The following is a 24,389-nucleotide window of genomic DNA, read 5'->3' as shown; positions in this document are numbered from 1 at the left end:
ACGTTGTCCATAGGGTTGTGATGGGTCCGACACGACTTCGCAACTAACAACAACTATGGTGCTGGAGAAGACTCCTGAAAGTCCCTTGGACTGCAAGGCGATCAAACCGGTCAGTCCTAGAGATCAACCCTGACTGCTCTTTAGAAGGCCAGATCCTGAAGCTAAAACTCAAATACTTTGGCCACCTAATGAGAAGGAAGGACTCACTGGAGAAGAGCCTAATGCTGGGAAAGGTTGAGGGCAAGAGAAGAAGGGGACGACAGAGAATGAGGTGGCTGGATGGAGTCACTGAAGCAGTAGGCTTGAGCTTAAATGGACTCCAGAAGATGGTAGAGGACAGGAAGGCCTGGAGGAACGTTGTCCATAGGGTCGCGATGGGTCAGACACGACTTCGCGGCTAACAACAACAGATCGACAAGGAAAATTTCAATTCCGATACTAATAACTGGTAAGACAGCTGAAACGGATCCAGATTCACAATTCTAAGCCTTGGTCTTTTTGTCCTGGCTGTTTTAATAGCGGATCTTGTGATAAGAATTCAGATTTTCAAAAGCGAAAAGGAACTCGGAAAAGCTTCCAGAGATTTTCTCTCGTTTCCCCCGACGAGCGGAACTCCTCCGTTGGCTCCCCCGGGCTCTTCGCTAGCCGGGCAAGGAGGCCTTCGGCCTGCGCGGGGAAAGGGGGCGGCGATGCTGGCGAAGGAGCTCCGTTCGGATTGGTCGTCTTTTCGGCGGGCAAACCCAAAGGAATCCGCCCAGCTGCTTAGGCGGGGCTTTCAAATCGAGCGCGGAATTCTGCTTGGCGCGGTGGTCAGGTTCTCTCCGCCGAGCGAGCCAGCGGCATGTGTTCCGTGGTGCCCGATTACTCTCCCGGCTTTAAGAAGCCGCCGGAGCTTTTGCGCTTGAAGAGGAAGAGGTTTCGGAGAAGCGAAACCTCCGGAGAGGTTTCGTCCGCTGCAACCCTCAAGGATTCGCCTGCTCCGTCTCGGCTCTGTCCGGGGAGTCGGCGGCGCAACCCGTTCACCAACCTAGGAAACGCGCCTCTTCTTCCCCCGGAACCCAGTCGGGTTCAATCTTCTCCCCAGAAACTTACCGACGTGGAGTGGTTAGTGGCCAGGAGCGGCGTATCCAGCAGACTCGAGGAGGAGGTAAACTTGGTCTCTGCCCTCGCGTTGCCTTCGATGGGCATTAGACCGAACAGCATATAAACCAGGGGTCTTCAAACTTGGCCCTTTTATGACTTGTGGACTTCAACTCCCAGAATTCCTCAGCCAGCAAAGCTGGCTGAGGAATTCTGGGAGTTGAAGTCCACAAGTCATAAAAGGGCCAAGTTTGAAGACCCCTGATATAAACCAAGCGTTAGAGAACAATAGAGTGCTTTTTTTGTAAAAGAGAAAGGTGCCGGAACTCACACGTGTCATACAACCCTATAAGGTTCCATCAAAAAAAAAAAGGTGCCGGAACTCCATTCTGAGCGTTCTATGACAAAAAAAAGCCCTGGTTGTAACTGATTGTGTAGAAGGGTGCGCCTGGGTGTCGGAATGAGTTTTTAACTTTTTAAGAAAAAAAAATGATTTAAAGCTTAAACGTAAGAAGGGGAGGGCAGCGCTCGGTCTTGCGGGCCTGTTTGAAATGCTAAGAAGATGTGGGCGTTGCTACCGCATGGTTAATAAAATAATCATTGATGAGAATGACAATTACTGGGAAGGGTGCCTCTCCGTATTTGGCTCAGCTTGTTTATGAAGATGATGTTCGTTCTTAGAATGGTTTCCGTTTTTCTTTTGGGGTTTTTTTTGTTTGTTTGATTGTTTTTGAGGAAAAGAAAAAGATGGCTGCTATCAAGCCAAAATCTTTTCCAAGGCTTCACCATATTTCTTAACTGCTTGTTGCTTTAATCTTGTTGGTTGATCCTAAAAGACACAACCTCTTTGACATGTCTGTTGTTAATTTTAAGGCTGGGCCTTCTACGGGTTTGATCTTCATTATATTTAGTGTTAGTCCCATTTTTTTCCATTTTGCTCCTTAACTTTTATTACTTTTATTAACTAATCTATTTTATTAGAGCTTCCACATCCATTGCGTTTTATAATACAAGGAATCCTCACTGCTTATAATTGGAACCAGGAACTCACATGATTGTGGGAACTTGTGGCAGTTCTGGCGGTTCCTGTTGGCATCATTAAGCAAACCCTGTGTGGTCAAAGCATCTCACAACCATGTAATTCCCATTTGCAATCTCTTGCCAGCTTTCCCATTAACTTTGCTTGTGGGAAGGTGGCAGAGAAGGTCAAAAGTGGTGGTCATATGATCAAGGGACGCTGCAATGTTTTAATTTTGAGTTGGTCACCAAGTGCTGGCAGTGAGATCATATGACTTTGAGAATGCTCCAGTGGCTGCAACTACCGTGTTTCCCCAAAAGTAAGACACTGTCTTACTTTCTTTTGGGCTCTAAAGCAGGGGTGTCAAACTGCCGGCCCATGGGCTGGGTGCGTCGTCAGCAAACCTCACCCACCCCATTGCTGGCAATGGAGAAAAAGCTCCGATATCTTGCGTGATGTCACATGACGTTGCAAGTTTGACATGTCTGCTGTAAAGTAAGCACAGTGTTTTACTTTCGGGGAGGGCTTTTTGCTGGTACCAGCACCAGTAGGCTGCGAGGGGTTGGGCTGGGGCCTGTGCATGGGGTAGAGAAGCAACACGGCACTAGCATGGTGGCGCCAGTTGCTTTTCTCTCCATGCCAGACACCTGCTGAAGCCACGCAAGGTAAGGGTGCCGCCCCTGCCCCCACCCAGATGCCCTCGCCTCCCCCAAACATTTTTTTACTAACCCACCTTTCAGCTGCATTCTGTTTCTCCGCTTCTCAGCCTTTGCCGTGTGTTTATGGGACAAAAAAAAAGTTCCATCAGACTTTCTAACTTCTCACGAGATCTCAAGAAGTTAGAAAGTCTGATGGAACTTTTTTAAAAAAACCGATAGTCCCACAAATATGTGGCGGAGGCTGAGAAGCGAACGGAGAAACGGAATGCAGCTGAAACGCAGGTTAGTAAAAAAACGCTTGGGGGAGGCGAGGGCATCTGGGTGGAGCAGGCGCAGCAACCTTACCCTGCACTGTGGCGAGAGGGTGGGGCGCGTGCCTTTCCCGTGCAAGTGCAGCCCTGGGGCGGCCATGCTGGGTGGCGGTGAGCAGAGCATTGAGGTGGGGCCTGGCAGGTTGACCAAAGCAGCAGGTGGAGCACCGGAGGCTCAGGGAGGGAGGGTGCTGAAGTGGGCGGTCAGGCCTTTGGCAAGAGCAATGCAGCTGAGCAAAAAGTGGCCTCGGAACAAGTGGGGCAGGTAAGGAAAGAAATCTTTGCTCCCCCCCACAGAAATTGCCTTTCTTTCCTTACCTGACTCCCAGCTCCGTGCCGTTTCTCCTTCGTGATCTGCCACCACGTTCAAGGAAACGAAGGTTTTTTTTGGGGGGGGGGGGAAAAGGTCAATCAATCAATTCCAACTTTGCAAGTGGCATTGGGTGTGATGCACGAGGTGGCAAATGGCTGTGGCCGGCGGCAAACAGCCACATTGCACCAAAACTGGCCATTTGCCACCTCACATATTGCGCCCAATGCCACTGCCATGAGGCCACGAAACAAGCCGGGCAAAGGTAAGGAACCAGTATACCGGGTCCCCCCTCCCCCATTGGCTTCGCCTCGTCACAGAGGCTGTCCATGAAGGCCCTTAAGTAGGGCTTACTTTTGGGGGAGGGCTTATATTAGGCCCGCCCTGCCCAAAATCAGCTGGGGCTTACTTTCGGGGAAACACGCTGTGAGGAGTACCCTTGTTCAGTGCCGTTGTAACTTTGTTGTCAGATAGCACAGGTTATTGATATTTCTTCGTCCAACTTCAAAACCACACTCCTTGTTCTCCAGTCTATCTTCCTTTAATATATATGCAGCATATACAGTAGATTGAATACATAATGGGAGAGTATATAGCCTTGTCCCATTTCTTTCTCAAGCTGGAGCAAGCCTTCCAGTATGCTGACCATTGTGTTATTCTCCAGGTTTACTGTCAAAGCTTGGTTGGAATCTTGGATCAACTTGCCTTCAATTGCTTGCCTATCTATTTCAGTAGGTATTCTCTCAGTTCTTGTAGCCTTCTGACGTCGTAATGAATGGAGTGCTGATATAACTTCATCTAGTAATAGAGATTATAAGTAGGAAACATCTTCTAAGGTACCTTGAATGTTGACAGTTCTACTGTACAATGTTTTAATATACATTTCCCATTTAATTTGATCTCCTTTGAATTGATAACTATCTGTCCATTGGTGTCTTTTAGCCTCCCAATTCAAGATTGGAACTACTGAATTCAGAGATCTTTTGAAAAACTGTTCCTTGTTTTTCCACATCTGTTTCCCTCTTCAGTATCTGTGCAGATGTTGTAATACTGCTTCTTGTATGTTCTAACACACGGGTGTCAAACTCGCCGTGTCACGTGACGTGTCGCGAAGTATCCTGACTCTTTTTGCATTGCCAGCAATGGGGTGGGCGCAGCTTCGGTATGATGAAAGTGGCCCACAGGCCGCCAGTTTGACACCCCTGTTCTAACAGCTCTCCAAAACTCCTTAAGGTCCTTTCTGAGATTTTTGTTTTTCGTGACTTTGGCTTCTCTTTGTGGCAATTGTTCTGAAACCAGTTTATTTTATTCCCTTTATTTTTGTTAGTCTCTTCGCATTCAGCTTTAATGACTTCTTTAATTCCACTATACAGCTCATCTGGAGTTTTCTGTCAATTAGGTTCAGGACTTCAAAGGAATTCCTGATGTTGTGGGTGAAAATGGTTCAAGACTGACTAGAAACTGACTAGATTTTCTTAACTTTGAACGTGCATATTTTTAAAAATTATTTTAATTCCATTTATATCCTGCCCTTCTCCGAAGACTCAGGGCAGCTTACAAACTTAGCAGTAGCCTTCATTCTATGTATATGCCTGCTTATTAGGGCTTTCACACACACCCCAAGCGGCATTATTACAAAGTCAGCTTAATTGCCCCCAACAATCTGGGTCCTCATTTTACCTACCTCGGAAGGATGGAAGGCTGAGTCAACCTTGAGCCTGGTGGGATGCGAACCTGCACTAATTGCAGGCAGCTGGTGTTACTTAAGGAGGCATTAGCCCACTGCTCCACCAAGGCTGACATATGACAAGTTCGTGATTTGTTCCACAGTCGGCACCTCTCCAATTCTTTGATGTTATAATTGAGCTCCTCCACCTCCTTTTAACAATAATATAATCAATGAGGTTTCTACATACGCCATCTAGTAATGTCCATGTATAGGGGTCGATTTAGTTGTTTGAAGACAGAATTCTAGGAAGAACTCACTAGAGTGGCAGAAAATGATAAGCCAACCTACTGCTTCATTTTCGTTTCCAAAGCCAATACAACTACATTTTCTTCTTTAGTATTTCCAGTTTTGACATTTCAGTCACAAGCAGCACATTTTGCTTGCATGTTCTGCTGACTTCAAATCAAACCTGATCATAAAAATCATCTACCTCCTCTTCTGGATTGCTGGTTGGTTCATAAACATGAATGATCATCATCTTAAAGAGTTGTTCTAACAGATATTCAATAATTGATTGCATTGCAGTGATGTAGAGTTCCTGTTGTCTCCTTAACTATAAAAACAATGCTATTCTTTGTTTTTTTATGTCCTGACTAATAAATGTGATCTTCTGACTGAAAAGTCCAGTCCCAATACCATCTTGATTTTCTGAGGCCTAAGATGTCATTTTGTAGTCATTTCATCTTTCACTTTGCTGAGTTTTCCCATGCTCCTGCTTCTTATATTCAATATTCCTACTATAATTCTGCCTTTGCACCTTCAGATTTTCTTTTCCTGTATGGCAGGGGTGTCAAACTCAATTTCATTGAGGGCCGCATCAGCATTACAGTTGCCCTCAAGGGGGGCAGGTGGGTGTGGCCTACTGGGTGGGCGTGGCTAGAGTGTGTATGGCCTGCTGGGTGGGCGTGGCCAGCTCTACATCGTTCGCATCAAGGGTGCCTATGGGGGCCTGGGCAGGAGTGGGACAGATCTGAGGGTCTCTGGCAGAAGGAGGGTCTCTGGGCCAGGGCCAAGGCAGTGGGGGCCGTTCCCTCCCTGTTTCCAGGATGGCTTTGCGGGCCACATGAAACCACTTCATGGGCCGGATCTGGCCCCCGGGCCTTGTGTTTGACATGTCTGCTGTATGGCAACATCAGCAACTGGATGTGGCTAGATTAAGCCTGTGGGACATCTTAAACACCATTTGTACTCTGAAAAATCCTCACCTTTCTCAGTAGTACGTTGAGTGCCATTCATTCCAAAGGGATCCATCATCAGGCAGTATATCATCGGTCACGTTACATTTTCTATCTGTGTGGTTTTCTTGGTGAAAATGCAGGGGTGATTTATCATTGTCTTCTCTCACACAGATGCTTTTGCCATTGTCACTATAGTGATCATCTGCTTCCAATATCTTCTTGTGCTTTTTTTGCTACAGGGCAGGAATCTGAAACTTGATGTTCTTATGAAGTTTAATACAGACAATGGTAACAGGTTACAAACTGCAATATATGGTTTAATTTTTTTTTCTTTTAGTTTTTAAAAAGTCGTGGCAAGGATGAGTTCACATGTAAAGAAGAGCTTTCTAAAACAGCAGCCGCTGAAACACTGATCAAAGTAAGTATCGTTTTTAATTTTAGCGTTTCTAAATATGAAAACACTTAAAATTCGAGAGTGTAGGGTTGTTTACTCTGGGTATTTGCATATCCCCCATGTGCCGCTTTGCATACAGACTGTACACGGTCACCCTTCATATAAATAGACCTCTTGCAACCATGCATGTTTTCTTACAGTCAGACATAAAACTTTTTTTTGTTATTCTGTAATTTTAATTGTATCTTACTTTTTAAAGGTAACTTAACAACCAAGCTCAGAGAGCACTAAGGACCCTCTCATAACTTAATGTCCATTTTTCTTTAAAATTTTTAATGTCCATTTTTCTTTACTGTATACTCACCACACCTACCACAGCACTGAAGTGTGCTTCTTTCATAAACTTCAGAATTTTTTCCTTATGCAGTTAGATCTAGATTTATAAATCAATATTACTCATGTCTAACATAAATCCAGAACCAAAATGATAATGCTTAATGTTTGCAAAAGTAGGATGTCTTCTTTGTACACCTAACTGATGGCACTTTATTGATTTCATTGCTTACTTATTCTTTGTTCAATTTTTTTAAGGACACTTGTTTGGCCATTTCCAATACTGATGTTCTTTCTTCGCCAAGTTTGGAATTTCCTGCAGATTGGAGTATTAAAACTCGTCTTCTAGTCACTTCTTCTCAATCATTTGCATGGGCAGATCACTTAAAAGCTCAAGAAGAATCCCTAGGATATATCCAGCATTGTAGAGCAACATTAATAAACTTACCCCAAAGTATACAGGTAGGTTATGCTGCTTAATGCTCTTGGATTAATGAACTGGAATCTGCAGTGGATACAAGAGTCTGTTCAAACTGCAACTGGTGAACTTATTTTGAATTGTTATATTTAGTTCTTTAAACACTTTAAAATCTGAACGGCCGGTCATATCTTTCAAATTCACCTCTGTTGTCTGTTTCTCAATGTTTATAGCTATCTAGTGAACAAAACAATAAAATCTCAATCGTACCATGTTTAATGTTGTTGAACAAATTTCTCAGTATTCTATGAATCTGAGGGGGATGTCTTAAGGGTCCTTATTGATTTATCTGTGACATTCAGGATGTTACATCATGCAGAAATATGCCTGTGTTTCAACGAATGGTGCCAGTTCCTGGAATTAGTAATATCTTTTTATTTATTTTTTTTATTTTATTAAACTTATATACCGCCCTTTCCCAAAGGACTCAGGGCGGTTTACAGGGCATTTAAAACAACCAATACAAAAGTTAAAAACAAATTAAAAAAGATTAAATCATCCCTAGAATTAAAACCCCAGTTAAAAAATTCTCAGCCTGGGCCGGAGAGCTCAAAGAGCCAGGTTTTCAGGTCCTGGCGAAATGTGCGGAGGTCGGGGGCAGCCCTAAGCTCCACGGGCAGCTGGTTCCAGAGGGCAGGCACACCCACAGAGAAGGCCCTTCCCCTGGGTGTTATCCGCCGACAATCTTTTATCGGCGGCACCCTGAGAAGACCCTCCCTGTGGGAGCGCACTGGACGAAGGGAGCTTGATGCCGGCAGCAGGTGTTCCCTCAGATATCCCGGACCCAAGCCATTCAGGGCTTTATAGGTCATCACCAGCACCTTGAATCTCACCCGCAGGGCAACCGGAAGCCAATGCAGCTCACGGAGTAGAGGTATTACATGGGAGTATCGGGAAACCCCCATCACAACTCGTGCGGCCGCATTCTGCACCAGCTGAAGCCTCCGAGTGGTCCTCAAGGGCAGCCCCATGTAGAGAGCGTTACAGTAGTCTAGACAGCAGGACACGAGCGCATGAGTGACTGCGTAGGGCATCCCGGTCCAGATAGGGTCGCAACTGGCGCACCAGGCGAACCTGGGCAAAAGCCCCCCTGGTCACGGCTCCTATATGATCTTCAAAATTGAGCCGTGAATCCAGGAGGACGCCCAAGTTGCGAGCCCTATCAACGGGGGGTAACACCTCACCCCCCATCGTTAAAGGTGGAATAATCTGGTTAGCCCAAGATGCCGATACGCACAGCCACTCAGTCTTGGCGGGATTGAGACGAAGCCTGTTTCTCCCCATCCAGACCTGAACCGCCTCCAGGCAACGGGACATCACGGCGAGGGCATCGCTGGGTTGGTTCGGGGTGGAGAAAAACAGTTGGGTATCATCAGCGTACTGATGATACCCCACCCCGAAACCACGAATGACCTCACCCAGCGGCTTCATGTAGATGTTGAACAGGAGGGGAGAGAGAACCGACCCCTGAGGAACTCCACAAACGAGAGGCCTCGGGGTGGATCTCTGCCCTCCCGTCAACACCGACTGCGAGCGGCCCAGGAGATAGGAGGAGAACCACCGTAAAACGGTGCCTCCCACTCCCAACCCCCTGAGACGCCGCAGAAGGATACCATGGTCAATGGTATCGAAAGCCGCTGAGAGATCTAATAGGACTAGGACAGAGGAGCAACCCCTTAGACAGTTACGAATATTGCTTATGGAGGATTCAAATCATGCTAACAGCAGGCAGATTTATAAATTCTTGGAAAAAATAAGTATTGGGGAACTATTTTAATTTGGATAGGCTAGGGCAGGGGTAGGCAACCTTGGCTCTTTAATACTCGTGGACTTGAACTCCCAGCATGGCTGGCTCAGGAATTCTGGGAGTTGAAGTCCACGAGTCATAAAAGAGCCAAGGTTGCCTACCCCTGGGCTAGGGTATGGGAGTAAATAAACCTTACTGTTTTGGGAAAGGGATGATCCTCCTAATTTCTCAACATTTTTGGTAAAGTGTTGTATTCTTTGTTGGTTCAGACAACACTGCTCTTGCCTGCTCAGCGATTCTCAAAATGACTAATGCTCAGCTCTGTAGAGCCTTGGTGGAGCAGTGGGCTAATGCCTCCTTAAGTAACACCAGCTGCCTGCAATTAGTGCAGGTTCGCATCCCACCAGGCTCAAGGTTGACTCAGCCTTCCATCCTTCCAAGGTAGGTAAAATGAGGACCCAGATTGTTGGGGGCAATAAGCTGACTTTGTAATAATGCTGCTTGGGGCCCCCCGAAAGCCCTAATAAGCAGGCATATACATAGAATGAAGGCTATTGCTAAGCACATTGATTTGTGCTTAGATTGTAAGCCGCCCTGAGTCTTCGGAGAAGGGTGGGATATAAATGGGATTAAAATAAAAATAAAAAATAAATAAAATTATTAAGTTATAGAATTCTTCAAGACTCCAACCTGTCTTTAGTTCTTTTTAACATCTACAGTATATGTAGTTATTTGCATATTGATAAAGGAGCCAACATGTCACATCAGTAGCTTGTTGACAAGCAGATCTGAAGTATCATCTGAGTATTTGGACATGAATGAATCCTAACAAGATACTGCATTATATTTACCTGGGATCTAGAGAGATTACCTATTTTGGATGAAGCTGCATACCCTCTGAAAACCTAAGCACACAATACAGCACTGCTCCAGAAGCCATTTTTTTAGTGGTCTCAGAAATGGATTCTTTGATAAAGTGTTTCTTCACTATGCATTTTTTGGACAGTACAGCTTATAGTAATACTGTTAACTTCACAGTCACCATGTGTAACATGTACGTTAGTTCAGAAGATGCAGCCCATGTAGAATATTGCATCTTCACTGACAACTTATTTTGAGTAGATTACACTATTTGGAAAGAACTGTACTAAGGGATAGTTCGTTGCCAAATGAAATTCAAAATTATTTTATAAGCACATAAAATCTACAATAGTGTAGATCCTTAATACCTACTCTGCTTCTTTTTCCTATAGTGCAAGCCCAACATTTATTTATTCAATTTTTATCCCATCTTTATTATTTAATAAGTAACTTAAGGCAGGGGTCCCCAACCTGTGGACTGTGGCTCACTACCGGGCCGTGGCCTGTTGACCACTGGGCCATGTGAGTGGCTGGCCAGTGTGTGTGCGCACACTCACTCCCTCCTCACACTAGTGTCACGGTGAGTGTCGCATGCACCTTGCAGCTCAAGGCCCCTTTTTCCCTTTCCTTCTGAGCTGCAAACCCAGAAAGGTTGGGGACCTCTGACTTAAGCTATAAGTCATACCTAATATACTTTCCTGCCCTTTGTTCCCCAAAATAGCAACCCTTTGAGGTGAATTGGACTGAAAGTGTGTTACTGGCCCAAGGTCACCCATCTGGTTATATATTATATGTAAATATTTTATATGAAAATAAAATTTTCAGAATATTCTCTCCTTATTCAATTACAGTTAGCATCAGCACATGTACTTCGTTTTTGTTTTTTTGGAACCAGCTAAGGTTCCATTTCTTCACCTAGACTAGGGGTGTCAAACTCAATTTCATTGAGGGCAGCATCAGCTTTGAAGTTTCCCTCAGGGGGCCGGGTGGGTATGGCCTGGGTGGGCGTGGCCTACTGTGTGGGCGTGGCTAGAGTACATACGGCCTACTGTGTGGGCGTGGCCAGCTCTACATCGTTGGCATCAAGGGTGCCTATGGGGGCCTGGGCAGGATTGGGACAGATCTGAGGGTCTCTGGCAGAAGGAGGGTCTCTGGGCCAGGGCCAGGGCAGTGGGGGCCGTTCCCTCACTGTTTCCAGGATGGCTTCGCGGGCCACATGAAACCACTTCGCAGGCCGGATCTGGCCCCCGGGCCTTGTGTTTGACATGTCTGACCTAGACTTTTAATTAAATCTATGTTGCTATGTCTCCTTTTTTCCTGATTTATAATTATTATGGTTACAACAAACTAAATAGCAGTTTCTATATATTAAAGAAATTATTCTCTAAAGTTATCTTTGCTAATATAAGGTATGTCATATTTTCATGTGTCTTAAAAGGCACACAAATACTTCCATATAACCATAAGTATGAATAATTGCTGCTTTTATATTTTATTGTAGAAAATAGCTATTGTTAATTTTCCCCAATATGTTTTGGTACAGTGTAAAATATTTTATCTTGGATATAAAATCTGCTTCTAAGAAATGTTCTGAATCATCATAAAAACCACATAAAGGTTAAACTTTATAAAAACAGCATATTCTGTTTTGTGGTGAACTAGCTGTAGATTTTTAAAAAATTTCTGTTTCCCTTTACAAGAAAAATGGCAAAGCTTCCAAATGGTTTTATTACGTCCCCTTATCAGGATAATTGGCACTTAAATGCAAACAAGCTATTTAAATAAATCCTATTTTGTATAAGTAAATTGAAACCAAGGTAAAGTTGTTTGCAGATTATGACAAGGTGCAAAAATATTAAATATGTTTGTTTTATATATTATAAACATTTATGGACTTAAAATGAAATACTAATAATTGCTTTTTGATCCCTTGAAAGTGAAAATATATCATAATGCTGCTATTCTCTGTGTTTTTATTACATGAAGTTTTCTAAAAATCCTTTTCTAATTTTCCTCTTTACACTTTTCTCCAAACCTACAGTATGAATGAAAGTGCATCCACAGTGATTTTGGACAGCATCTTTATCCAATATAGTTCATGGATAGGATATATTATACAAATTGAATTTAAATCAAAGCAGCGTTAAAAATAAGCCATAGTACATAAATGCGCTAGAATACTAACCTTATTCTCCTCCTCTTAAAACATGTTCAACTTATAAACCCTTTGGATTATTATTTTTTTTTGATAACTGGGCATTAATCCGATTGCAATTCATTTCCAAATTTGTGATCCAAATTTGCATTAAAATCAGGTATTGTTGAATAGACATTTCACATAATGTATTTATTTGCTTACCATATTCTCTACAAGATTCACTTATGGCCTGCGGGTCTATTTCAGGCTTTGACGGTTTTTGAATGACTGAAAATAACTTAAAAGTAGCCTTTTAAAAATGTAAATATAAATTCTGTACTTTGATATTTAGGAGCCAAAACTTTCCACGGAACTGCGATGTGCTTTCCAGCAAAATCTAGTGTATTGGCTTCACCCCTTCTTCCCATGGCTACCACTTTTTCCTCGAATTGGAGCTGACAGAAAAATGGTTGGAAAAAGTCATCCTTGTGCCTTTAATGAAGAACTCCAACAAATGTTCATGAGCGATTGGTAAGTTGAAGTTCTTGGAAATATAAAAAGCTAAGCATAAGGTCCTTTGTTCTGAGAGTATTTTCAATAGGGATCTTTTTTTCTAACCAAAATCTGCTTGTGTTCAGGTATGTAGAGCAGTTCTGTGAGAGGAAAGAGGTATTTATTTTCATAGTTGTTATGCTTTTATACTTATAAAAAAGCAGATCATTACTAACGTGGCTTTCTGTAAAAGGTAATTCTGTGAGTCTGTGCACACTTGCAAAATATATTACCGTAACACATTCTATATGTGGCTTTTCCTTGAAGAGCACTTGGAAATTTTGGAGCAAAATGCAGCTATATGGTCAGCTATGTGCCCATCTACATCAGCAGATGTTGCTTTGTGAGCTATATTGGTGACATGTTTGCTTCTGGGTTCAATTCAGAGTGCTAGTAGTGACCTACAAATTCCTACCTGGCACGGGACCGGATTATTTGAGGGTCTACCTCTCCCCAATCACATCTACCCATTCCACCAGATCCAATAGGAAGGGCATGTGACAGTTCCTGTCCAGGAAGAAATAGTTATTATGGAATTTATTTGCTGCCGATCTCATTTCAAAGCTACTCCGGGCTGCTTACAACATAAAGACATTAAAGTCATCATATAGAAATATACCCAATAAAATCACAGTACAAAAAGAATAAAATCACGGACACAAGATAAAAAAGGGGGCAGCCAGAGGCACAGGGGAGAGGTGGGATTAGCTCTTAATTAACCAGCTCCAGTTTGAAGGCCCCCCCCAAGTGTCATCTGATGGGACCCAGAAGGAGAGTCTTTTCTGCCATGGCACCCACCCTTTGCAACATTATTCTCCCTGTGGTCAGATTGGCTCTAACCTTGCAGGCCTCCCAGAAGGGCCTGAAAACATTGCATTGCCATCTGGCATGAGGATCCGGTAACGGGTATAGGAGCCCGCAAAACGGCTTTATTACTAAAGATATTGAGTACACTCTCCCAGAGATTGTTTTTTTAATATTATTATTGTTTGTAATGTTTTTGTTGTTTTGTTACACTATTTTGAATTTTTATCTTTACACGGTGTTCAGAGTCATGCATAAGAGCTGGGCCGCTATATTACATTTACCAAATAAATAACATTGGACGACTGATTAATAGATCAGGTGTCATTAGGTTAGGGTTAACTCCTAGCAATTACATCGAGTGAATCTCTTCAGGACTATCTGTCTCAACTGGGCGCTTCAGGTCCTCCAACAGGATAACCATCTGCCCCATAAGATAATCCATCCACCTTGCCGCCAGCCATTCTCTTCACCTCACTCCTTTCATCTTCTCCAACACTATAGACTTTTCAAAGAAGCTGGATCTTCACAGGATGTATCCAAAAACACAATAATTTGAGCATGTCATTTATGCCTCAGGTAAAATCAGCCTGATTTGTTCTGAGATCCATTCATTTGTTTTCTTGCCTGTACATGGTATTCTCAAGAGTTTTCTCAAGCACCAAAACTCAGTCCAGCTTTTGCTTCCATTGAATGTCATAAGAAAAGTCATTGACTTATTCAAACAGTATCGGTTTGAATTTATTTAACAGTATCAGTTACGGTATCTGAATTTATTTTCCAAGGATTTCATTGTTGATCTATCAAATCCTGGGTTGTGATATATTTCTTGATTTATGACTCCTTTATTGTTAATAGCTGATTCTAAAAGGCAGAAGCTTTCCAACACTTCAGCATGTCATTGTCACCTCTAAGGCTGGTTGCTGTACTTTTTCTTATTAATTGACTAGTCTAAATTTAATTGCAGACTCATTTTTTAATGCGTTCCTCAACTTTTAATTACCAAGAGCTAGATCATTTGCATTTTCAGCTATCACAGTACTGTCATCAGTGTAGTGCAGGTTATTTAATGCTTTCTCCTCCAGTTTTAAGATCATGCCTATCTTTTAGCATTCTAGACTCCTGCAATATATTCTGCACATAGGCTGTAAAAGAAAGTATATAATCTTTTCTCACTCCTTTGTCAATCTGGAGTCAATCTTGTCTTACTATGTTCCATTCAGACACTGGTTTCCGGTCCCGTATATTGGTGTTTTTATATGAGGACAATGAAATGTTCTAGGTTTCCCTAGGGCAGGGGTAGGCAACCTTGTCTCTTTTATGACTTGTGGACTTCAATTCCCAGAATTCCTGAGCCAGCCATAAAAGAGCCCAAGATTGCCTACCCCTGCCCTAGGGACATTCCACTGCTTGACATGGTCAATAGAGTTAAAGACCTTCCTATAGTCATTGAAGCACATGTTGACTTTTGGGAGGGGGGGTGGTATTTTTTGGTTTTCTCAATTATCCAGCATGCATCAGCAGTTTTATCTAGGGCTCTAATTTATGTTGGGTGATCCTAAGTATTTTCTAATGCATCCTTTAAATCTTTTTTCTTTGAAATTAATCTGTAATCTCTTCCAGTCTATTGATCACTATATTCTTCAGATCTGCTAGCATAGTTAGATTAGAATTTGTAATTGGTTTTCCTTCTCTTCCTTGACATCTTTGTCTATTGTAGATATTCCATCCATTCTGTAGCCTTCTTGGTAATTACGAGAATGTGCTTCTAATTTCATCTTCTAAAAATACAGGTTAATATAAACGGAATATCTACTAAGATATCTTAGACGTCGACTTCTGTGCTGTTCAGAATTTCAGGTCCTTTGATTTGCCTTTAAAGTGCCTTAAAGTTCTTTATTTTTGCTTTTTAGAAACTAACTTGCCTGCCTATATGGTAACAACTACCACTGTTGTCGACTTAGTATTCTTAGAAACTCTCCAACGATGTATGAATTTCCTTTTTCAGGCTTAACAGTAGCTATGTTTGAAACTGAAATGTGGAAGGCACCTGGATTGGAGAAGGCTTCAGTAAGCAATGTGGATTAACATCAAATTGATGATCTTTTCACACTGATGCCTATGCGAAGATAGCACTTATATACCGCTTCACAGGGCTTTACAGCTTTCTCTAGGGCGGTTTGCAGAGTTAGCCTATTGCCCCCCAGCAATCTGGGTCCTCATTTTACCAACCTCGGAAGGACGGAAGGCTGAGTCAACCTTGAGCAGTTGGCAGTCAGCAAAATTAGCCTCAATACCGCATTCCAACTGCTGTGCCATAATGTTTCTCTACACGTAGCTATTAGATTACATTCAGCCTTTCTTTATTAGCAAAGAACAATTTAAGTTAATTACGTTATTTTTCAAATACCTATAAAACAGCTACTTAATTTTTCCCTGATGAAAATAAAATGTTTTAATTTACGCAATAGCTATCACATTGTTCTGTAGATGACCACACATTGGGTTTCGATTTTGCCTATTTTTACAACAGTCAAGTTGGATCAAGAAAGAGGGAAACCATAAACAGGCTATATAGAAAACAAAAGAAGATAAAATTAGCCAGTGAATCCATTCTTATTTTCTTCTAGCTTATTTGAATGATACATAGGTGTTGTTTTTTTTTAAAAAAAATGTTCCATATAGCTGAAAAGAACCCAGAATAACATACAAAGTAGCATGGAAACTAGATAAAAACTCTTGATTATTTGAATGAAATAAAGGAAGAATAACACTGGAATTACGAATTCACATGAAATAATAGGCAGATTTATTTATTATTTATTTTATTTATTTGATTTGTATACCGCCCTTCTCCCTAAGGACTCAGGGCGGTGAACAGTGACATAAATAATAGAATGCACAAATACAGATATTGAAAACAAATTAAACCCTAATTTAGCCCAAATGTAGAAGATAGTTACCTTAAAATAATAATTACAACAGAACCCATCAGACCAGACCGGATTGCTTAAACAGATGTGTTTTTAGGTCGCGTCGGAAGGAGCGAAGGTCGGGAGCCATCCGGAGCTCAACCGGTAAACGGTTCCATAGGTCAGGCGCGTCCACAGAGAACGCCCTCCCCCTGGGAGCCACCAGACGGCATTCTCCGAACGGCGGCACCCTGAGGAGGCCCTCTCTGTGGGAGCGCACTGGACGGAGGGACGTTGACGCTGGCAGCAGGTGATTCCTAAGGTACTCCGGACCCATGCCATGTAGGGCTTTGAAAACTATTACCAGCACCTTGAATCTTACCCGGAGGACAACTGGAAGCCAATGCAGCTCACGGAGTAGAGGTGTAACATGGGAGTATCGGGAGACTCCCAACACAACTCTCGCGGCTGCATTCTGTACCAGTTGGAGCCTCCGAGTGGTCTTCAAGGGCAGCCCCATGTAAAGAGCATTGCAGTAGTCTAAACGAGAGGTCACGAGTGCATGGGTGACCGTACGTAGGGCATCTCGTTCTAGATAGGGCCGTAATTGGCGCACCAGGCGAACCTGGGCAAAGGTTCCCCTAGTCACAGATGTTATGTGGTCTTCCAAGGAAAGCTGTGAATCTAGGAGGACTCCCAAGTTGCGAGCCTTATCTGTGGGGGGTAATAACTCACCCCCTATAGAAAGAGATGGAATGTTCTGAGTATCCCGAGATGTAGGTACGTACAGCCACTCAGTCTTGTCAGGGTTGAGTTGAAGCCTGTTCTTCCCCATCCAGACCTGAACTGCTTCCAGGCAACGGGACATCACATCAAGGGCATCACTGAGGTGGTTTGGGGTCGAAATAAAAAGCTGGGTATCATCAGCATACTGGTGATACCCGACTCCAAAACCACGAATGATCTCACCTAGCGGTTTCATGTAGATGTTGAATAGGAGAGGTGAGAGGACCGATCCTTGAGGGACTCCACAAGTGAGAGGCCTCGAACTCGATCTCTGCCCTCCTGTTAATACCGACTGCGAACGTCCCATGAAATAGGAGGAGAACCACTGGAGAACCGTGCCTCCCACTCCCAATCCCCTGAGACGCTGCAGCAAGATACCATGGTCGATGGTATCAAAAGCCGCTGAGAGGTCTAGAAGAACTAGGACAGAGGAACAGCCTCTGTCTCGAGCTCTCCAGAGATCATTTATTAGTGTGACCAATGCCGTTTCTGTGCTGTGTCCGGGCCTGAAACCCGATTGGTACGGGTCTAGATAGTCAATTTGCACTATTGCTTAGGAACACATCAATGCATCGGCTTAAAACAACCGGTTGAGGTTGTTTCCTTGTTCTATATCAGGAAGTTGATCGTTCTGTGTTTCTTTAATTTGTAGGTCTCTCAGTTTTACCTCTCTTTATAACCTGTTGAGAGCCAAGCTGTGTCCCTATTTCTATGTTTGCACTTACCAGTTCACTGTACTGTTCCGTGCAGCAGGACTTGCTGGCAGTGATACGATCACGGCATTAATTTCTCCCACAACCAAAGGATTAAGGGAAGCCATGAAAAATGAAGGTAAAGAAGTTATGAACAATATAAAAAATTCTCCTTGTCCACAACCAAGAAAAATTATTATTCTTTTCTTTTCTTTTTTTATAGGGATTGAATTTGATTTACCATTTCAAGGAATTAGACAAAAAAACTTCAGTGCTGCAGCTTCTCCTTCAGAAACAGAAGGCGAAAAAGATACCGAAATAATGGGCAAAGAAATCGAAGAGTATGTAATCTACTGCTTACGGTGGCTTAAGGTGCATTTCTCTTAGAACTATTAGCTCTCGTTCAAAAACTGGCCATTTCTAAGTGCTTTTGCTGTCTTTTGCTACTCAGAGAATGGGGAGTGAATGGTGGTGATGGCAGTGATGAGGATGAGGATGAGGATGGAATTTTATGGCTGGCGGAAATGGGAGTTGAAGACAAAATTAAAAAACCAGGCACAATTTTTACCAAATTGTATCCTTTGAAGAGTTCAAACGTTTTCCTTTAATCCATGGCCGATAGTTGTTTCCCTAAAATATGCATTGTGTTATATGCAGTCGAGGACTCTAGGTGATGTTGGTATCTGTACATAGAAGTACTGTAGTGGCTGCTGCTCAGATAATCAAAATAGCAGTGATCATTTTTCAGTTTCTTCAGATGGGTTGCTTCGGTTTATCCGTGTTCTTTTTGTTGTTGCTTTTTTAGGAAATTTCCTTCCCCCACCCTTTCCCTTAGAACAGACATGTCAAACACAAGGCCCGGGGGCCAGATCCGGCCCGCAAAGTGGTTTCATGTGGCCCGCGAAGCCATCCTGGAAACAGTGAGGGAACGGCCCCCATTGCCTTGGCCCTGGCCCAGAGACCCTCCTTCTGCCAGAGACCCTCAGATCTGTCCCACTCCTGCCCAGGCCCCCATAGGCACCCTTGATGCGAACAATGTAGAGCTGGCCATGCCCACCCAGTAGGCCATACGTACTTTAGCCACGCCCACCCAGTAGGCCACGCCCACCCTGGCCATACCCACCCGGCCCCCTGAGGGCAACCGCAATGCTGATGCGGCCCTCAATGAAATTGAGTTTCACACCCCTGCCTTAGAACCTGAGGTTCTGTGCCATAGTTGTCCCATTTTTTTCTTTCTTTCTGATTTTCTCTATTTCTGGGAATTCATGACGTTATTTTGTTAGTTTTTCAATAGTAAATTATTTTTTTTCTGGAAAGTTTTGAACTTTGCATATTTTATTAAGGGCACTCCATATCATGGACTAAGCACTTCTTTTTGATTTAAATTTAAATGTGGGGGACTAGGAGAAGGAAGGCATGCTTGCTGCCTTGAGATAGACAGACAGATAGAGGATAAAAATTGTTTAAAAAGCCACACATATTTGTTCTCTTGGGCTTAGCAGAACTTATTCCTAAACAAGCATACTGATGAATCGACAGAGTAAAAATGATTTTATGGCATTCTTTATCATGAATTAGTAATTCAAATTCAAATTACCTCAATTTGCTATGTATTTGCGATACGTACCATGATCATTTAATCAAACGTATTGGAATCTTTAAGTATATACAGAGAGATCCTCAAAAAAAAAAAGACTAACTGATGCATTTTATATTTTCTACTTGTTTCATTTTGTTATTTACTTGCATTTCCTTTCTTTTTAATCTCTTTCCCATTCTTGTTTTGCGAAGAATGGGAAAAATGTTTTTGTTAAATAATTCTGGACTCACTGAGGAGAAAAAAATCTTAATGTGGCAGGAAAGCATATTTTTGTTACTGTGGTAGAGAGAAGCTCACAACTATAAATATATGTTAAACAGTATATTTAAATATTGCAACTATTTCTATGTAATACTTTTAGTCTGTAGTAAAGGTTGGCAACCTTGGCTCTTTTATGACTTGTGGACTTCAACTCCCAGAGTTCCTGAGCTAGCATAGCTGGCTCAGGAATTCTGGGAGTTGAAGTCCACGAGTCATAAAAGAGCCAAGGTTGCCTACCCCTGTCCTATACTATAGCAAACATTCGTTTTATTGTCATTGTAAGCCTCCTTCCACTACAGGTTTGCAAGGATAATAAAAAACATACGTAAAGAACATTTATTGCAACTTTTTTCCCACAGAAAACTTCATATTAATTTAACACTATTATATATGTGTGTGTGTGCTGTGTATGCATCTTCCTTAACTCTCTATGTAGTTGCAAAGAAAAAAATGAGATGAAATTGGATCACAGGCCGGAATCTGTGGTGTTAGTAAAAGGGACAAATACATTCACTTTGCTGAACTTTTTGATGAATTGTAAAAGTTTGGTGGCTTCTGCAGGTCCTCAGGCTGGTATCCCTCCAACATTGTTGTCCCCAGTTGCTTTTAGAGGCGCAACAATGCAGACACTCAAGGTAATAAATTATAATGAAGTTATTGTTGTTGTTGTTACTTGTACACTTCAATCTATCCTAAATACTATGATATAATATAGACTGTCCAATTTCAGAGAAGAAAAATAGGATGTGATGCATCTCTCACTCAACCAGAAGCTTCTGCATGAACGTTTATTCTGCCAAAAAAAAGGGGGGGATAAAGCTGATTCTCACCAATACCCTTTCCTCTGCTATCCCATTCACCATCTGAAAATCCATTTAGATTAGTTGGGAGACCTTCCAGAATTATGCAAGAGGGAGCAGAAGGGACTAAAGGGGAAAATAGGCAAATACTGGTTTTCTCCAAACTTGTTTTGTAAAATGCCCTCTTTGAGAGCTCCAGCATAGGAAAACGCAGGATCCAAATAAATATAACACTTAGAAAATGTACATTATGTTAATATTGCTCCTGATTGCTAATATAATGTGCATTTTGCTCTGTTCAACTCAAGATTATCTCCTTTCCAGGTCTTAATTCAAGGTAAGAAATTAATGTATACATGTGTCCTCATTTAACAACCATTCATTCATCGATTGCTTGAAATTATGACAGTGCTGAACAAGTTGGATTTACAAGCAGTTCTCAAAGTTGTAGCCCTTGCAGCACCACTTACAGTCACATGGTTGTAACTTGGGTGCTTGGCAATCAGCCTTCATAATATGGCAGTGTCCGGCAGTCACATAATTGCCATAGGCAGCTTTCCCTGCTGGCTTCCCATGACGTCAGTTGGAAATCTGGTAGGAAGTTGCAAGCTTCTGGCAGTGTCCTGGGTGGCCTTTTTTCAGGTGTTCTTGTTTTTCATTGTCAACCTGCCGATGGCCCAAACGGAGCAGCAGAGGATGAGAAAAGGCAGTGGAGAAAGAAATCAGGCCTGGGGGTGGGGGCATCACCATCCTGCCTAGCCACTGTTAGTTTCCTTACATGCTGCCATCCCAAGACCCTGCCTGAAATGAAGCTTGTTGTTTTGGGGAAAAAGTGCCTTGGAATGGTTCTGACAGGTGCAGAAGGCTTTCAGGGTCTGTGTCAGTTTGGAAGTACTGCATGAAGAGCTGCCTGACACCTGCCATCCATCTATGTCAGGGGCAGGCAACTTTGGGTCTTATGACTCGTGGACTTCAACTCCTTAGGGAGCACCTGCTGCCAGCATCAGCTCCCCATCGTCCTGTGCGCGCCCACAGGGAGGGCCTCCTTAGGGTTCCGCCGGTTAGAGATTGCCGGCGGGTGATTCCCAGGGGGAGGGCGTTCTCTGTGGGTGCGCCCGACCTTTGGAACGAACTGCCGATGGAACTTCGGACTGCCCCCGACCTTCACTCGTTTCACCGGGACTTAAAAACTTGGGTTGTTTGAATTGTCTGGCCTGGACTGAGGGATTTTAAATTATATTAAATTAAATTAAATTAAACTAAATTAAATTAATTTTAAATTTCAATTTTAATGTTATCTTAATTTTGTGGGCTTATATTAATTTAATTGTTTTATTCTCTCTTTTTGTATTGTTTTTAACTTGCCCTGTGAACCGCCCTGAGTCCTTCGGGAATAGGGCAGTATATAAATTCAATTAATAAATAAATAAAATAAATAAACTCCCAGAATTCCTGAGCCAGCATAGCTCACTCAGGGATTTTGGGAGTCGAAGTCCACGAGTCATAAAGGAGCCAAGGTTGCCCATCCCTGATCTGTGATCAGGCTTAGGAAGAGCTGGCGGGCAGCCTCCTGGCCCCATCTGAGTTGGGATTCATACCCCATGCCTCCCCCCACTCGGGGGCCACAGGATGCACGGGGGAATGGGCCACCTGCAGCTCAATGAGCAGAGTGGAAGACAAGTACAGGTGTGTCCGCTTGCAGCCCCGGTTTGCTCTCCCCCTCCAAAATGCAGTCCACGTGCCTCTGGGCTTCTCAGAGAGTTGAGGTTTGCTCCAAAGAGGGGCTTTCTGTTCTGTGGAATTTGGACAGCCAAACGTTCTTGTTCAATGATGACAACCGGAATTGCCAAAACTGCCATCATTTAAGTCGGTGCAGTCATGTGAGTTTTCGCTTTATGACCAGGTCTGTTAGCAACTGACTTGTCAGCCCCAATTACTGTCATTAAGCAAGGGTCACCTTTATTTTAGAAATGGCAATTTGTGCTCTGCTCACTTGGCAATTTGTTTCAAACAGTTGTTGAAATTATCTGCGTTTATTCAAGTGCCTAAAATTTATACAAGATTGCAGGGTTTGTGTTTTCTAGCACCAATTTGGAAGACGCAGGCCTGGAATGTAAATTTATTTTTCACATTTTTGAACCACCCATCTCCCTCGGATTTTTTTTAGTTGCTTGGTGACTTGGCTTTTATATAGTTTCCTACTATTGCTCATCCAAGTTACTCTAATTGGTATGCTCAGATGTAGACCGCTGCTATTTTTGCTTGGCTTAGTCACCCATTTTTGAGCACATTTTTACCAATGTCTCAAATATCAGTTGTCCATGGTAAATAACACTCCTTTGGTAATAGGAGCAAATATCAATTGCAATTAAGGATTTTTTTCTTCCTCTTTCCTAGGCCCGAAGCATAAATGTGAGAACACAAGCCCATTCGCATTATAAAGATCTATTTAGCTTGGAGATTGTGGGCCCTATTATGCCCCATTGTCTCCATTCTTTGTCAATGCTACTGAAATCTGCTCAAAAGGGAACTTTCTCTGCTGTATGTTATACTCATGAACCAACAGCTGTGTTCAACACAGGTATCAGCGACAAGCAGCATATGAAGGTAAATACTTGCATTTGTCCTAGTTGGGGGGGGAACCACATGTAAATTACAGGCTAATACGTTCTTCTCATGTGGTTATAACAGCTACAACTTAGATTTATTCACTACAGGCAGAGAAACAAACTATATTGTCAGTACACCAAAAACAGGAAGAAATTAAAATGAGGCCATTACTTTCCATTTTGACTGGCCATTCTTCATCTGGATGAAGCACACTTATGTAACCTGTTCATAAATCATATAAGAATATGGGTTCAAATTTGTATTTTTTTCCCCACGGATTTGTACATTTTCAATATAAAGGCACAGATTGGGGATTACCTTATTTCTCATTGTACTACAGTATCAGATTTTTTGATATCTGACCTTTGAATAAGGCTGCTTTTGTTTATCCCATTGTTAACTGCTTTTGTTTATCCCATTTTTCACAGGAATCTTGTATCAAAGGACTTTCCAATTGTGGATTGCATCCTAATACTTTAAATCAACTTACTCTTAATTCAACACTAGGAAAATCGTCAATACGACTTCTAGAAATGAGTGATTATCTCTACACATGGAAAACCTAAGCAACTAAATGATAATTTAAAATGGCTTACCGGGAGCACTTCCTTGTACTCAAATGAGAATAATTTTATTCATTAATAGACTTTTTTGTATATAAGGCTTATTTTTCTCAAACTTGTAAATCTGAAGTATACATTTTAAATTAAACTTTTAAGAATCTGACATTTGTAATTGTATGGATCTAAGGAAGACAATTGGGTGAGGAAAAAATGTTGCAAGCTCCCTTCTGTCCATGCCTTTTTTCTTTAGTACCGTATTTTCCGGCGTATAAGACGACTTTTTAAACCCATGAAAATCTTCTCAAAAGTTGGGGGTCGTCTTATACGCCCAGTCGTCTTATACGCCGGAAAATACTATTCACCTCTCTGATCTTTTGTTTTCTGCTGGACGGCGGGATCGCTGGGTGAATGGAGGTAGGTGATGGCGACCCGTGGTTAAGCGGCCGATGGCGAACGGGTGATGGAGGGCAAACTCGTCAGCTCCTGGGGCGGCTACTGCAGCCGCCGCCGTTGCTTTCTGTAGGACTGGCCATGCTGGCGCTTCCAATGCTGGCTGTCAGGTCCCCAAAAAGAG

General features: G+C 42.6%; 1 protein-coding gene across 1 annotated transcript; it reads left to right on the top strand.

Annotated features, from left to right (window-relative positions):
- Positions 1-841: 841 nt before the first annotated feature.
- Positions 842-23,818, top strand: DONSON (DNA replication fork stabilization factor DONSON; the record flags this gene model as incomplete). The annotated part of the gene is made up of 10 exons (XM_081326356.1): positions 842-1,147; positions 6,623-6,703; positions 7,271-7,474; positions 12,588-12,766; positions 17,942-18,120; positions 18,205-18,322; positions 18,433-18,555; positions 20,279-20,477; positions 23,040-23,249; positions 23,681-23,818. The coding sequence occupies 10 exons, from the start codon at positions 842-844 to the stop codon at positions 23,816-23,818; spliced, it is 1,737 nt and encodes a 578-aa protein (XP_081182482.1).
- Between the last annotated feature and the right edge of the window lie 571 nt (positions 23,819-24,389).

This window comes from Vipera berus (genome assembly GCF_964194415.1).
Source record: "Vipera berus genome assembly, chromosome: 4".
Taxonomy (NCBI): domain Eukaryota; kingdom Metazoa; phylum Chordata; class Lepidosauria; order Squamata; family Viperidae; genus Vipera; species Vipera berus.
Note: the sequence above shows the minus strand (reverse complement) of the source record. Positions and strands in the feature narration are given on the sequence as shown.